The 17,017-nt window shown below is 35.6% G+C and overlaps 1 protein-coding gene across 1 annotated transcript; it reads right to left on the reverse strand.

Moving 5' to 3' along the window:
• Positions 1-9,346: 9,346 nt before the first annotated feature.
• LOC102803335 (uncharacterized) lies at positions 9,347-10,372 on the reverse strand. Its single transcript, XM_006814736.1, has one exon. It carries the CDS (start codon positions 10,370-10,372, stop codon positions 9,347-9,349), a length of 1,026 nt encoding a protein of 341 aa, XP_006814799.1.
• Positions 10,373-17,017: the final 6,645 nt, after the last annotated feature.

Here is a 17,017-nt window from a genome sequence, read left to right on the forward strand (position 1 = left end):
AACTGCGCATACCTTTATATATACTTGCAGGATTAAAGCCATGGAATGTTCTATTTATATCAAGGGATGATTACAAAATAGACTTGTTAACTAAGAAACTATGGGAAAAATACACTTTCTGCTAATTGCATTCACCGTGACAAAATTATGAAATACGTTGATACACTATCATATACCAATTTTGTTCCGAAATACTGGCATTAGATTTAGCCACCCTACCTGCTTCTTCACCTCTACGTTTAAAGTGAATGTCACGTTGCGTGTCGAGTTTCATGGTATGATACTGATACCACTAAAGGCCATACACCAACCTATCGAATACATGTAAAGTACATACACACCATATGTATTATATTCTTGGAAATGAAAAACAATACAAGAATATTTTAAAGTGTAAATCTCCATATGTTCAAATTAAGAGTATATTTTGTTATAACAATAAAGAAAAACAGTTCTCCGTCTCTGCAATTTGGTAAAAGTATTCAAAACCTGAACTCTTCAAATATAATACATTTTGTCGTTCTAAGTCTTTTTTTTTTGTGTCTAAAGATACGCAAGCGCATATTGCATGAATAAGTACTTTCTATGTCCCCGGCCAGTGTAAATTTACTGCTATGGATACGTAACCCATAGTACACGTTGGTATACCCCGTTAAACTATTCATTTCGTGACGACACAATCAACTGAAATGTCATGTACGGTTCAACTCGGGGTATCGTTTACACAATCCACCGCGAATACAAACATGATTGTATTCTAACTCTACACGTGTGTACAGTTTATAATTATGGATGATATATTATTTATCTGTAGATATAGCTTGGATCAAGCGTGTTTGTGTTGTGCTTAAGTTAGAAATGTGGAACATTGTCCGACTCCGCGTTATAATGTTATTCAACGGGGTATTAAAATTCACGATTATCATAATATTTCACATATATTTCAAATATTGTAGTGTAATCTTCGTTGCAATTATTTTTTCGAGGGTAGCGTCTATAACCAATTCAATCACTATACCATATGGACATATATTTAACTCAATTAGTATAATTATATTATATGTGAGTAATGTCAATCAATATGTCAATCCTTGCCGTGCCCGGACCGGGTGAGTTTCCCGTGTGTCACTTACTTATTGTCAGCCCCTTTCCGTGGCAGAGATCGCGTTAACGAAAAGAAATGCAAAGATTATTGAACTAACGTAGAGAAATGTGTAATTCTGTCCTAAAACGGGTGTAAATCATATCGACACATCAAATTAAGGACATGCGTATAGACACATTCACGCACGAGAAACGAACGTACACATCCTCATTATCCAAAATTAACTAGCACCACCATCAACCACTGGTAATAAATTTACACATTTTAGCACGTCATTGTTTAATTGTGCAAATTTGAGAGTCTGTGGCAGCAAAACTGTTTTTCACACAGTGAGGTTTTCTCTCAATATAACTTCTTTTCTCTAATATAGCTTGATAGGGCCTCCATTACTGTTCTAATAAATGCGATTAATATATGTCACCACAGAAACCATACCGTAATACAAAAATAGTCAAATAATATCGAACTGACACGCCAAACCTATCGATTACACATTTGCATGATAAACGATGTCACGCTCATTCTAGTGTGACTGGGTATTTTAATGTAAAGAAGTTATATATGTGTATATATGCAGCCTTATTTAAAGTTCTATCTCAATACAAATTAAGTTAATATACTCGGTATCACTTACTTCACAAAACTTTGTAGTCGAAACAAATAAATGATATTAATATATATTTGTCACGTTATCTCAATAATAATTATTCTCAGCATCGTTCAACCCAATTTTCCGATACGATGCTGGTAACCATGCTTTCGTAAGATGATAGTTAATATTAGAATTTTCCATTGTGTTATTATTCTATACTTAAGGTTAGATTCACTGAAAGTGGTTATTATCGTTATTTTGTAACAGCATGTTTAGTGAATACACTCTAACCGTGTATACGGCCATTGTGTTATAGAATAGATGGTATTTGATTGTCTTCGTAGTGGTGTAATTGATACCCCAGTGCGAGAATTTTGAAATTAGGCCATGATAAATAAATACGAGAAATTTCGTTTTGCCTATAAACACATTATTACAGAGGTGTGTATTTACATGGAAAGTAAACATCGCCCACTCAGTAAAGTATGCGTAACACAGCTTAGTTTTGCCACTTAAACGCAGTGGAGTCGAAACGTGTCCTACTGTGTATAAGCATTATAGATTCCTTTTACGAATCTGAGAGTCATTGACTTTCCCTGGGACGGCATCATTAATATTGTTTGATTTCGTACGTACTTGTGTATTTACATATTATTTACAGTGTATTTTTTAAAAGAGAATGGTGTTAAAATAAGCCTATAGTCAAGCAGTGTGCAGCTCCTCCATTTACGACTCGTTTCAGTATTCTATTGCAAACTGGAACGCCGAGTGTGTTTGTAAAATTTAATTCCTCTTCAGATTGAAGCTGTTTCAATTAGGTTTATCAACACAACTATGAAATTCAAGATAATAAAGGCATCCATGATAAAACTCAGTTAAATTTAATCACATTTCTTGAACTCTTTCAACTTGTATATTGGTGTTCATACATGCATTCAGCTCGATTACCGTGTCCTGGAAGATTGCCATGAGGCTGTTTCAATATTCGGGTCGCTAAAACTGTATGTCCACCTCTGTTGCGGTGAACATTTGTATAATGTAAGGTACTTTACCACCGGAGTTGGCACAGAAGCACAACATGTACAAATGAGCACAAATAAAGTCGTTCACAAGTCGTTGTAATATTCTTTTTATATCACACGCAATTTCACACCCGACGCTGGCATTTCTGGCCACATCACCAACACATTTGTCGACTTCCTTATCAAAAGTATAAACATATTATCTGTGTGTGTATTTTTTATCGAATGTATTAACAAGTCAATTAACTAGTATTGTATTTGCAATTTGCATTTTATTATTCCCAGAGATACCTTACGACAACGTGAACGCTTGCAATATGGACGGAAACATGTAATTCTTTAATATTGTTGTCCTATATTTCTAACCAAATTGTTCTCGTCCATAATACTTCTTCAAAATTCTCGGAACAAAGCAGAAGCTGGTATTATAACATTAAAAATATCCGTAACAAATCTCGGCCATTACATAAGGATCGAGAATAATTAAGATCAAATATCGCATAACGCCCCTTTATTTATTGTACAAATATACAATATCAGTACGCGCTCGTGAAGTTTATATAATTGCATCTTCAAAAGTCTATAAATTTTAAACTAAGGCGGACTATAGGAAACCAATTATGGCCATATATTTGTTATCAAAATAATCAATATCACATATGATATCATAGAATACAACCTTTACCCTTTCCTGATTGCAAATAAATTTAAATTATCTATATCGATCTGACAATCGAGGACATCTTCAATCTGTTTCTGCTCCTATCCTAAGCATGGCATATTTCAAGCCCCAGAATTCATTTTTGTAGAACCCCAGAGCTTTGTGCGCCTTTTTGAACACACAACTTGAACCAGTGTCACTCGTTTTGAGAATAATGGGCGGACAAAGAGATTGTGCAGGGGATATACATAAACAAATTAAAATTCCGGAAAAATATAATATTAATAGTACATATATAGATAAGACAATCGTGTTTAAATCAACGTATATATTTAAACCACCACTCTTTCGACTGTGGCCTCTCTCGCGGTTTCTGCTGCTGTGGCTCTGTTTCCTGTCCAGTCTGTTTGTATTTACGAGCGAAATCCCGCCATTTTTGGGCATCCACACGTGGGTTGTCATCTTGAAGTCCGGTAACCTGAACTTTACCAACCTGATTCTTCTTGATAGCGTCGAACACATCTTCATTCGGAACAAATCGTATAGTGACTGGTGTCGGTTTCTCAATCTGCTTAGCGAGTGTAGTTTGTATACCGGTAACTATTTGGTTGACGGCCAATAGAAACCCGATATCATTGCTGTTAACCATCAGCGCATTGGTATAATGTAACTGTTTGTCTATATGTAGCAGCAGCTCCTTGATTTCTACACACTTTGTTTCCGACTTTTTAGAATTCGTTTTTTTAGCTTTCTCCACCTGTTGAAGCAGGTTCGTGCTGTTCTTTTGCAGCTCGACTAATGCCTTCTGTATCAGCTCTCGTAATTTCTGTGTATTTTCTTTTATCGCATCTGCTGGATCAACCTGACCGTCGCCATGAAGGTATTGCCGGTTCTCCTCGTCCAGTGACATTCTCATATCTTCCAGATCTTTCTTCCTGGTTCGCAGGATTTCTACTTGACTCTTCAGTTCTTTTTGTTTTGTTGACAATCCTTCAATGAGGGTGGTGTGCTGATGTCGCGGCTTTTTGTGTACGTACTCGGCGCATATCATGCATATAGGCAAGCTACACGTCAAACAGTAAAACGTCATCTCATGGCCGTTGTGCATGGGACAAATTACGGGTCTAACAAAGCGCGAAAAAGTCGTGATATTGTCCTTATACTCTCCTAACGTCAGAATGGCGTGTTTCTTGAGGAGGTTGGCGTCCCTGTGGTGAGCCGCGCACGACTGGCATATTAGAACTCCACAGTCGCTACAAAAACCGCTCGCTTCGTGACGTTTACAAAATCCACATTCGTTTTGTATGATTTGTGGGACAGGTTCTGGCCTACGAGGAAAGATAGAAAGAGAATCATACGACAAATTATATATACTATACTATATTAAATGTTGACATATCAATATGTATCACTTCGCACACTAATTCCAAATATTGTGAGCATTTTTTTTTATAAATAAGAAACTGAAATTTTATCCAGAACAGTGTATTGCGTTCTGGTAATGACTTGGCGAAGCTGTAGATTATAAATCCTTTATCATGTGACTTGCAAGAATGTATGCTTACTACAGCTGGGTGATCACTATTCATTGTTGTTGATCGATTGAAGCATTGGGTATCATATCAGTCATGCATATTGAGTGTTAGGTGTTCGAACCCCGCACTTGAATTTATCTGATTATATTTTGCAATGTTTGTGTTAACCTATTTTCCAAGAATCCTTATCAACGCATGACAACTTTGGAGAAACGCATCACCAAATATGAATTATTGCGAAGATAGTATTAATATCGTCATAGTATTCTCACTTTTGCCCCAAACTAGTTTCGATTCAGATTCCCTAATGCTTGTAAGGACCAGATTTACGTTCATATCTGCGGCCTTGTATAACTTTGTCTTCTGTTTTATAAATTTCATTTTCGTCACGTATTTTTAAAAGGTTAACCACAACCTCGTGTATACTAGTTTCTACCCAGACAATATCTACAATTGAAATGTCCGTAAAAAATAAATATCAATGAATGCATTAATTCAAAGACATATTGGACTAAATTCCAGTCCCCATCGCGATAAGCCTGGTACGTCACCAACGCAGCTGAGAACGCAGAATTTGGTATTTCGAGAAAAAAATAATAATCGTCAACAAATAGACTGCTCTCTGATTGGTCTGACTGTTATGTGTTGGGGATGGGTAGCCAATCATACACAATCTTGTAAGATGCTTTCAATTGACTACTCCAAGTCAATGGAGTTTGCCAAGAAATCAACTTTTTATTAGTAGCGGTCTGGTTTGAGTGAATGTCGTAATTGAAATACTCAGGTATCTTGCCCAAAGGGAAGATTAACAAACACTGCTTCGTACTAAAAGTAACACAAAGGTCTCATGCGAGCAATGTTTATAATTACTAACCGGTTCCTTAGCAACTGCATTTATACTTATTGTATATAAATCCTGACCTGGAGCTGTACTTACCACAAAAAACACAAAGTGCCAGATCGTGTTTTTTAAAAAAAATGTAATGTTTTATTGCGTATTTCCTTTTTAAAAATATCTGACGTCTATATGTTAATAATATCGTTTTCTTGTTTAAAGAGATAATAAATAGTTCCAATCTGACATTTCATGTACTATAACGAAGGATATGCCATTGCACTGAAATAAAGGACTACTATACTACTTCCACACCTCTAGGAGTACTAGGGATAAAACAACCCACACATGAACATATACGCTCCGAAAAAGATATAAAGTGTTCGTCTTAAATAATTGTTTTGTTTGCAGTATCGTTTTTTAACTATTCATTTATACTGTGTTTTTATATTCATATCGACAAGAATAGATTTAAATGTAATGATTGCGGTTCTATCGCTGGTGTTTGGATTAGTGTGCCTATTCCGTAGACTTTTTGGCTATCCATATGACCACAGTGCCCGATCAATGTGCGTTGTTAACCAAGTCAAATCATTCATCGAAAGTCACAGAAATATTGCATATAAATTTAGAGAGCGTACTTGCTTGTCCAACAACAGTATATTGACTCAGTCTAGTTTATGGAACTATTGTTTCCTGTTTATATTTCGTTACTCGTTTCAGTATTATTTTATATAGATACATTTGTCTGAAATAAAACAAATAAATCAATTGCTTACCGTGGTTCTTTTCTTGGCTCAGGTGGAGGAATGTAGGCAGGTGTGACCGGTCTGCTCTCTACGGCGGACGATCCACAACCCATGGTTGGTAACTGAAAAAGTTGAAATAGGTGAAATGCGTTTCATGCACGTTATTACGTCACATACCGAACCTGCGCAGCGCTACGACCACCAGCCTTTTACATTAAGACATCTGCCTTTTGTTGAGTATACAATGTTAATTATTTGATGATCTACTGTACTATAAGATTTCAGCGATTCAAAAATATCATTCAAACTGAAAACAGGCGAAAATTGCTCGGATCGAAGTGTTATCCGAGAATCATAGTTCTAGTATGCGGTTATTTTGAATATTTACACAGGACAACGATTACTAGCTACCACTTTAATATATTATATTTAGTATAGACTAGTCGACGATCCAAAATAAAGGATACATTGAAAAATATTTCAATAAATTTTAATTAAATTAACACAAGAAAATCAATACTTACACGGCGATCTGGGATGTAACAGATATAAGTAGAGTAATATGAATTAACACAACTCCAATATTACTACATTGTCGAGAAAGAAACACATTTAATACACAGCATGGTCCGCAACATCAATACAAGTAGGTGAATGCACTTCTACGAATGAGATATCTAGAAACCAAGGGACTAATTCATAAACAGTAGCTTCAAAAAACGTTGACTGAAAGGGTTGGATCATGTGTCTCGCTGATTGATGACGTTTGTATATTGGTCAACTCAACATAAAAAACAAACTATAATAGTAAATCTTCGCTTGCGGTCGTCACGTGACTTTGGTCATTTGCTATTGCGGTAGCTTTCATTACCAATCACAACAACCTATGAATTTTATTGTGATTTCACACTGTGACATGTTCATGTAGATTTTATTCAGTCAATAATTAATGCGTTTACAGTATGTGTCAATTAAAATTGTTTGGTTAGCACTAACTGGAGAGAATTTACATTTTAATCGGTCATGACGTTTTCAGTGTTTTTGTTTGCAGAGTGTGTTACTACAGCGACTAAGTCAGCCCCTGTATAACTGATGAGGTCATAGCCTTCTCTAGGCCCAGTGGGTTCAACACGCTACTAACGCATTGGATACTAACGACAATCTGAATGCATGATTTACAATTTAAGGGTATAGGTCATTTGATATTCTTAGGGATGAAATCCAGGTCCTTGGTTCATTTTGGGTTTTTAGCTCAACAAAGGTGAGAAATCTGATTTTGTATAATTATTAGAAATAAAAAGGATATATTCAACAAGTTTGACTATGCATGTTTATTATTCACTATGCATGTGTTTATTATTAACTGTTACAATGGTATACATGGTTATGTTATACATTGTCTAGTATTTTTTTCTTAAGAACCTCACATTAGCTACACAACACTCTATTACAAATGTATTCTAACAATAGATGCTTCGTTTATATTGAGGACAAAAAAGAAAGTTTACCCAGTAAAGAGTGAACTTCATTTTACAGATCCATGCAAACAGCTTTTATTATATTGAAATGTAAAATGTTTATTGTGTTCAAGGATAACTACTGTCAAAAAGTAAAGATGTCCATTGTTATGCAAGGCCATGAGTATGTACATAAATAAATGTTATGCAAATTTCCCATTCCTCGATTTAAATGATATGCTCAACTAAATGTCTGACAGGTTTCACATCAAACAATTGACTCATTCATTTCACAAATATTTTTCACATATCACACAAGTGACGCCTACTAAGTTTGATACTCAGTGATGATGTATTCTTCAATTCTGAAGATACACTAAATTGCAAGGAAACAAAGTCACTCAGCATACCAGCTGCACGTGATTGTTATTTTTTGTCCGGTATACATATGTCTTTGAAAATGATGGGCTACATCATATCTGGAAGTTTGTAACGTACGCGGACAACCGACCTTCAGTATTCGACATTGTAAACAACGCATATATAAATATTTTCGTATCTTGTGGTCTTTAGAGTATATTATGTAGGATACTTGCCAAAACGTAATAATCTCACACCTCGTCGTATTCAATAAGGTCTTATGAAACTTATTCTACCCGTGTAAAATACATTGCGTGCACGACATTGAAATGTACGCTTCGCGACAACGGCGGTGCTAGTTTCCTATGAATGAATATCAACTCATTTTTGTTTATTATCTTTAAAACAACAACGTATATATCATTATGATTAATATACATTCATAGTAAACACGAAACATATATAGCTCTCTACTGATGCCTGCCGTTGTATAGGATATTGATGGATAAATCACTGTAATTGCATTCGGAATTCATTTTCCTTCCTGGCCACTGCCTGAGCCCAAAATACTAAAACAGTGAATACAGTACAAATACTTTTGGGCTTTTCTGATACAACTACACAATATCCTTGCTATTTTAGTGGTCCGGTAAATCTGAATATAAGACATAAGTACACAATCACAAATTAACGAATTGACATTGAATTCGTAGCTCTATGATTGCGTTATCAACAGTTTGGTCATTTTTATAAATATTTATAAATTTCAATGAAAGTTGAATGCTGAAAATGAAAACTGGATAAGCTATAGATGCATAGATCAGGGAAATAGTACGTGGACAATAACGACAGAAAATAAAAAAAAAAATAATAAAAATAGCTTGACAGTTCTCCCGTTCATATCGAAATTCTGGTGACTATTTACGCCGCATCCAAAATGTGCAAAAATACTGAAGAAATAGTAACTGAAAATAAAAATTCACACACTTCACAAATTATCATCAAAGAAAGATTTTAGACACGTAACCTATTAAACAATGTGTTCTTGCTCGTTCGCTCTGGGTCCATTACGTTCACGTTCTTGGTCGCTATGCTCAGCAGTCTCCCTTTTATCTCCATCGTCATTTTCATTTCCCTGTTTCCCACCCCACTTTCCAACAATTGGAGTCCATGTCAGTGCCCCAACGCTAGCTTGGACTTCAACGTCTCGGGGAACAAAGTGGAATTTTCTGGGCGGAGTACTCTGCATATGTTCGTTTTCGACCTCTTCTAGGGCAGCTATTGTTTCGTTAACTGCAAATAGAAAGGCGATGTCATTACTCTGTTCCACAAACACTGATGCCTTCTTAGTTTCTCGCTCGAGCTTGATCAAATTTACTCGCACTTCCTCATTCCAGTCTTCCACATCCATAACACTGTCTTCTTGTTTCCGTTGAAGATCCATCACTAACGAGTCCGCGTGGACGTTTAGTTGCTCTTTTATTCGTTCTAGGCGAGCTACTAACTGCTGCGTATGGTCCTGAATCTCTGCTGTTGTCATTCGAACATGTCTTTCGCCATTGGTTCTGACGTCATCGGGACACAAGGTGGCGTCTTGTAGAAACTTTCGCTTCCGCTTTGTTCTCTCCACTTGTTTCCGGAGCTCTTGCTTCTTGTACTCCACGCCTTTGATGATTGTCACGTGAGAGTGTTGTGGTTTCCGATGAACGTACTCAGCACACAACATGCAGATTGGTATTTTACACGTGTTGCAATAGAATGTGAGGGGGCTACCACTGTGTAAGGTGCAAATGACTGGTTTATTGTACGTTTCTAATCGAGACTGATTTTTCTTGTAATCTTTCACGGTGATCAACATATGAGTGCTCATAACACTGTGCGATTTATGACGTTTGACGCACTTCTTACATATTAACATGCCACACTCCTTGCAGTACCTACTTGGTGGTTGAGCATCGTTACAAAGTCCACATATTTCATGTCCCCGCCTCGCTGAGATCGTTTTTCCGTCTTCTCCGTACACGTCACTGTTAGAAAGAAATTTCAGTTTATTCATATTTATTTTTGTATTTTATATGCACACCAATTATAATTTTCACAATGATTTAAGAACAAATATAATTCATTTTAATCTCTATATTCCACATTTTATTTGTCTTGAATTATGACTGAAAGAGGCTAAATTAATCGTATGTATCGTGTACAATTTATGTATGAACAATAACTTTAATAATCTTATTATATATAGGATACTTTGTAAAAATACTCTAATGTGCTGCGTAAAACGAAATTTCACGATATCGAAAACGGAAATATTATATCGTAGTGTTAACACCGCCAGCCCTTGCACTCATCGCTGGAATGAAAGATTGAATTTACGTTAGGACTTGCAATGGGAAGCTGACATGGCGACAATGAAAACGGACCTGTACACAGAGGGACCACGCAGTCAATGTCTGGCAATTGAGCATGGAACATTTAACCAAGTTCATAACTATTATTTTCAAATAAGCATAGTACAGTGAATAAAATGTTAATCCCTCCTACTAATAATAATCACACACTGATTCCCAGTTTTACTAACTGACATACACGAAAATAATATTGTGATTAGTCCACCTTCAATCTGACTGACTTCCATCTACCATCCACACAGTACAGTCCGATAGTTATATACCACGTTATTGATATAATTATAGCACATGTTTAAAATAAAAAAAGCATGCCAAATTGCAAATTGCCTTGAGTGATTAAAATGACGATTATTTTTTTGTGATTAGACACCGCGACCTTGGCTTTAGTTTAAGTGTCCCAATATTTCGAACTAAATGGTTTTAGATTTTCTCATAGTAGTCACAATAATCAGATGGAGGTGCTTGTTTCGCATATAATACAAAGTAAGAATATCAACTTAACTTTCGATGTGCAATACCATAAACATGTAGATCAATATTGGGCATTGGCAACAATGTGTGTTTTATGAATTTACGGACAGATTTTCAGGAATTGCCAAAATTTGTATACATGTTGTGTGGATGAATGATGGCATATCGGGAAGGCCATTGACAAACATGGAACGACCCAAAACGAGCCAAACTATCCCAAATAACTTAAAACGAGCCAAATGAGTCACAAACGAATCAAAATTATGCACAAAAGGGTGAGCGATCAGCCATTGTTGAAAGGATACTTTTATACTGGCAGTTGGGGGCGCTGTTCACATTTCGCTAATTAGCAGATGTCCCAGAAGAAGTCAGCACAAGTCAATAAATCAAAAATTGTAATGAATATATGTACGTAGACAAATAAGTAAATAATAAAATGATAAAGACACTAATACACAATTATAATACATTGGTCCATGGCTAACTTAAGTTTTCCGAAAACTACTAGTATTTGGTTTTTGGCGTAATTTCAATGAATTAATTAGCAGTAAGTAATTCAGATTTAGAGTTTAGCTGTAATTTTCAAAGCTTTGCCTGTAGTAGTGACATTTGGTTTTTAAAAATAGGATTTTGAAATGAACGGCTAAAATAAAAATAAAAAACTACTTTCATGTTTAGAAAGAACTCCCGTGGATACAGTCAGGCTGTTTTTCTATGCGACGGATTCAACGCAGCCAAAAATTGTTCTCGTATGAATGATACGTCACAACGCTCATAGTATCGCCCATTCTTCCAAAAACTGTAATTTATATCATGAAATCGAGGATACACTGCCACGTGTAAAAGATGTTTTATGTCATTTCCTTTAATTCCGATAAACACTAGCTGTAAACGTTATGTGAATGGGCATAGTATATAATTAAAACATTTTTACTGCGGCACAAAGTATATGTATGTTGTAACTTTTTCTGTATCATATTGTCCCAAATATAATATATAAATGGACACATATGTTGGTTGACGTTGACTGTATCTGTTCAGTATGTGTAATGCAATGTAGATGAAGTTACGTATACAATGTATATGTTACCAACAGACACATTTAAGGTGGCGTTGCAGGGACAAATGCCTTTAGAGGTGGAATTTCACTTTTTCAACTTTTTATATAGAAGAAAACTTCCTTGTTCTTGAGTGAAAATTTCAAAATTCTATTGTGAGTAGAACACCTTATATTAGGTTTAAATTATTAAAAACAAACACATGTGCCATGGTCTAACTTTAATTGTTTAATTTGCATAGATCTTGCTTAATTAATGTTGATTTATCGCTAGAGCTTAACAGTAGTATGTAAATCATGTTTCAGGAGTAAACATGAGAACAGGTCCGGAAAAAGAAAGACGGACACTATGTTAGAGAAAAAAAGAATGTTACTGAAGGAATCAGACCGTGGTTCCAATCATAACCAAAGAGAAGACGCGATTTTTAATGCATACTCGGAGTCCGACTCTGAGTATGAAACAGACACGGGATCATATATCTGTACAACAGAAAAAACAGATATGCCTGATATGCCTCGACGAAAAAGTGGGCCGTAATGACAATATAATGGAAGAAGATTCTGAAGTCCTGAAAATAATCGACCTAATGTCCCTAAACGAATGCTTGGAGAAAGCCGTGACCTGTGCACTCCGTGGGAAGGAACTTTGACCTCGCATGAAAAGACGCGACAAGGCTGGGGAAGTTTTCTCGAGTTGAGATGTTTGAATGATGGCGACTGTCGTCAATCTGTGGAGTAACGTCATCAAAACAAAATGGGAAACATTCCGAGATTAATAGAAAGAAAATTCTGGGAATGAGAGCAACCGGCATAATCAATCAATAATCCCCTCAAATTCCGTTGCTTAAAAATTCAGCGGCAACAAAATTTACTGGTCACCCTTATCACAAGTTACAATGCAATTTTACAACGCGCGATGCTGTCCTTTGTGAAAAACGCGTTGTAATATCCCTCTATTTCAAGTTACAGGCCGGGCGATACTGAGCAACATAATAAATAGCGCCTTTTAATTTTAATGTAATTTTACAGTATTTTTATTCTTACTAGATGCCTTTTGTTTGTTTTTCCATTTCCAACACAGTTTGGAAATAGTAGGTTCAGACTTTATTTATGTATTTAATTAATTATTGCGATGCCGTATTTAATTAGTTAATTTACTGGCTACTTCTTAATAATTATCTAGTATAGTGTTTATTTCGTTAATAATTATTTATTACTTAAAATTATTATGCATTAGTTTGTTTATTGTGTTATAATTATTTAATATTTACTTGCTCATATTATCAGGAGATTTTTATTTATTTATTATTTACTTCTTTTCATTGTGTCGTTTGGGAACAGCGCCCCCAACTGCTAGTGCGAAGTATGCTTTCAAAATGGCTAATCGTTCACCTTTTTTGATTTTGTGGCTATTTTTGGCTCGTTTGTGACTCGTTTTGGTAGTTTTTAGTCCGTTTCGTTCGTTTTTGGCTTGTTTTAGAGTTATTTGGCTTTTGGGTTAGTTTGGCTCGTTTTGGTTCGTTGGGCTCGTTTTGGGTCGTTCCATGTTTTGTCAATGGCCTATCAGGAATTATTTTTACCTGGAATCTTCAACTGCTGAACTACCACACCCCATACTGTGACACTGAAAGCAATGGTAAAATAAAACAAAGATTTACAGTGCAGTGTTATCAGAAACCATTCACCAATATTTCAAAAAACAAAAAAACAAACAAACAATTTAATGAATATATCACCAAAATAGGTTTTGCAAGAGTGAAATGCAGTTGGCAATTTAAAGAAGTCAGTGCGAATCGGATGGTAATAATATTTTGAGTGAATAACATACTGAATTTATAGTGCTGCGAAAATTTCGACAAAAACAAAGTAAACACTTTTCAATTTTCAATTGGGGGCGCTAATACGTCGCTTGTGTCCGCGTACACCATGTTAATAATGGGAAGATCATTAATTACGTCTTATATCACAGTAATATTCTATTCAAAACATGGATATAACAAGGTGTAAGATCCAGAATAGTCACGTAACTTACATTGAACTGCTCTCCCAGTCGCGTTTGCGAGAACTGAGTTGACTATACAACTTTACGTGTATCGTACATCGTACATACAGGACAAGTACAGGCGTTGATATAGAAAGCCCTAGTGTTTGTTTGTTTATTTACTGTTTGTTTGGCATGACTACGATAAACTAAACATTATTATTTTTTTCACTAACAATTACATATGACATGTTACTGTACACATTGTCTCCTGTATAGAAGTAACGAAAACTGCTTGCTTATATTAATAGCATTTTGTATTGTAAAGTCAAAACATTTGTATGCAGATCCTAAGTAGCCATTTTTAAATTCACAACGTCCTGCAACCGACAACCTGGCAACAACTAAATTGTCAAGAATACTTAGCATTCAGTACTGATATCAGCAATGATCGATCACACTAGAACAAAGCATCAACGAATGTGTGATTACCGCTGTTTTTTTAACTTACCTGTATTTTGAGACGAAATGCAATCAGAATTCACACTGGCCCACATACATCGACACGCCGGGTATAGCATCGCATGCAAAGGTCCGGGGTAACATAGGAATGTGTCATAAGTAATAATATATGTCTGTGCTGTGTTGTATGCGGTTAACCGGACGGCACCATATCACCAAATGTATGGATTTACAGTTTACTACCATGGCGCTGCCGTTTGACAAAATGTTTACAGTTCTTTGTCGTTAGTTGGTTTGTACAGTTTAATCCGGTTTCCTTCGAAAATTGCAATTTTTAATGTTGGAATATAACACCTTTTGTTATTTTTCAAGCTAATTCACAACACCGACATCAAAGTTATTAGAAAATTCACTTAAAACGTGTCGATGAATTGCAAACGGTGCTTTTTTATTTCAGGCGTTGGTGGCGCTTATAATGCCCTGAAGATACCAGTTTACTAAATATTTGAATATTTTTCAGCTCATTCAGAAGTTTATTACCAATTCATAGTTATTTTATGACCCCCATGAAAATGATCAAATGACCCAAGCCATCTGTTAAATACATGATCTGACTTATTGTATTGTCATCTACTTTGAATACTGGAAAACAAATTATAGACATATATAATCAAGAAATGCTGAAATTGAATTGAAATGAAACCACAGGGAGCCCAGGAACTATGATTAACTGTATGCAGTCTCTTATGAGAGGGGGTATATATATCGGCCGGTATCTAGTGTACGAAATAGACAAATGATGAAGGCTCCAGAAGCTCATATTTTTTAAACAAACCGACGAACAGAATGAAAAATAAATTCTATAAAAAATACCAGGTTGAAGAATATTAGTTGCTCTTTCAAATTTCGCCAAAGCCTTACCTATATTTTACCTATATCTGCAGAATAAATCACGAAAACTACACAAATTGACACCATTTATGAATAAATAAACGCACGGCACAGCTGGGGGCGTGGCCTGTTCATAATTTGTCAAGAACCAATCACAAGACTGGTTACGTACCAGTTGAGCGAGGCTAACCGAGTCGTAACCTCGGTGTGATTCGTAACCAGTCTTATGATTGGTTGTTAACACATATGGGCTCGCTGAAGGCTTTATTCCTTGTCCATTTCTTACACTAGATACCAGCCGCGATACCACCTTCCCCACCCATAGGGAGTGCGTACAGTTGATTATAGTTCCTGGGCTCTCTTTGATGAAACTTCATTTGACATCTGTGTGAATCAAAACCCAACTTCTACTATCAGTCGGTGGTGGACGTAACCATGTATAACGGGACGAGGTACTGGAGCTTTGGAACCGATAGGCACTTTACAATTTTAGATAGTAAAACACTTCCCTTTTGGTAGATTCGTATGATAACCGTAAACTAATTTTAAAAAGATGCAACACCTTTTCCTCAGAAAATATCGAATAAAACACGAGAAACGCAACCACCTGTAGAGCGATTTAACATGATAACCTTTTTGCATTTAACAGAATTCGGTGTCCATTTTTGAATGCGTAAATTTATTTTATTGTTTCTTTATAACACATTTACATTCTCTCAAACATTCTTGATAATTTTGATGTCAGAATTTACAACAAACGTACGTAGCTGCAATGTTTTTTGTAAGCGGTCGTGGAACAAATTGTCTGCTTTGATTAATAGTAGCAACAGAACGATCTACTAAGTTTAAACTATTAACGGACATCTATACCATGTAAAAAGGGTAACTAAGCGTAGTGTGTACAGCGTTACCATGAAACTTACAAATACCTTAGGTGGCTTACAATTAATTACAATGTACTTGAAGGAAACCGTTGACATTCTGTCGACTCCACGACAAAATCTTAAAACAGACAATATATTTTAAGACAACAGGTTTATTTGAGAATTGTAAATGCATTATTATAACAATTGTAACTGATACTGTACATTTTTGCGACAGTTACCGTGCTGACATTGCTGTAATTGCAACGCTACTTTTAGATTATTAATTATAATAATTTAACACTACAATATCAGTGTCTCAAATGATATGTTAGATACTGAGCTGTTAGTAATATGTTCGGTATAATGTTAAACGATGTATAATTTGAAGTAGGACACCTCAACATATTTAGACAATGTGGCCTTGATCGCCTCGTCGTGACTGAAAAATAGGATCGCCTCGGAATACATCGTAAAAACATACACTAGTATGATAACTGCAACTTTTTGACTCGTTGCTAGGTTTTACTTGTTATACCCACAACTTCCTTGTGAGAGTTTT

This window comes from Saccoglossus kowalevskii, chromosome 5 (assembly GCF_978046115.1).
Source record: "Saccoglossus kowalevskii chromosome 5, keSacKowa6.1, whole genome shotgun sequence".
Taxonomy (NCBI): domain Eukaryota; kingdom Metazoa; phylum Hemichordata; class Enteropneusta; family Harrimaniidae; genus Saccoglossus; species Saccoglossus kowalevskii.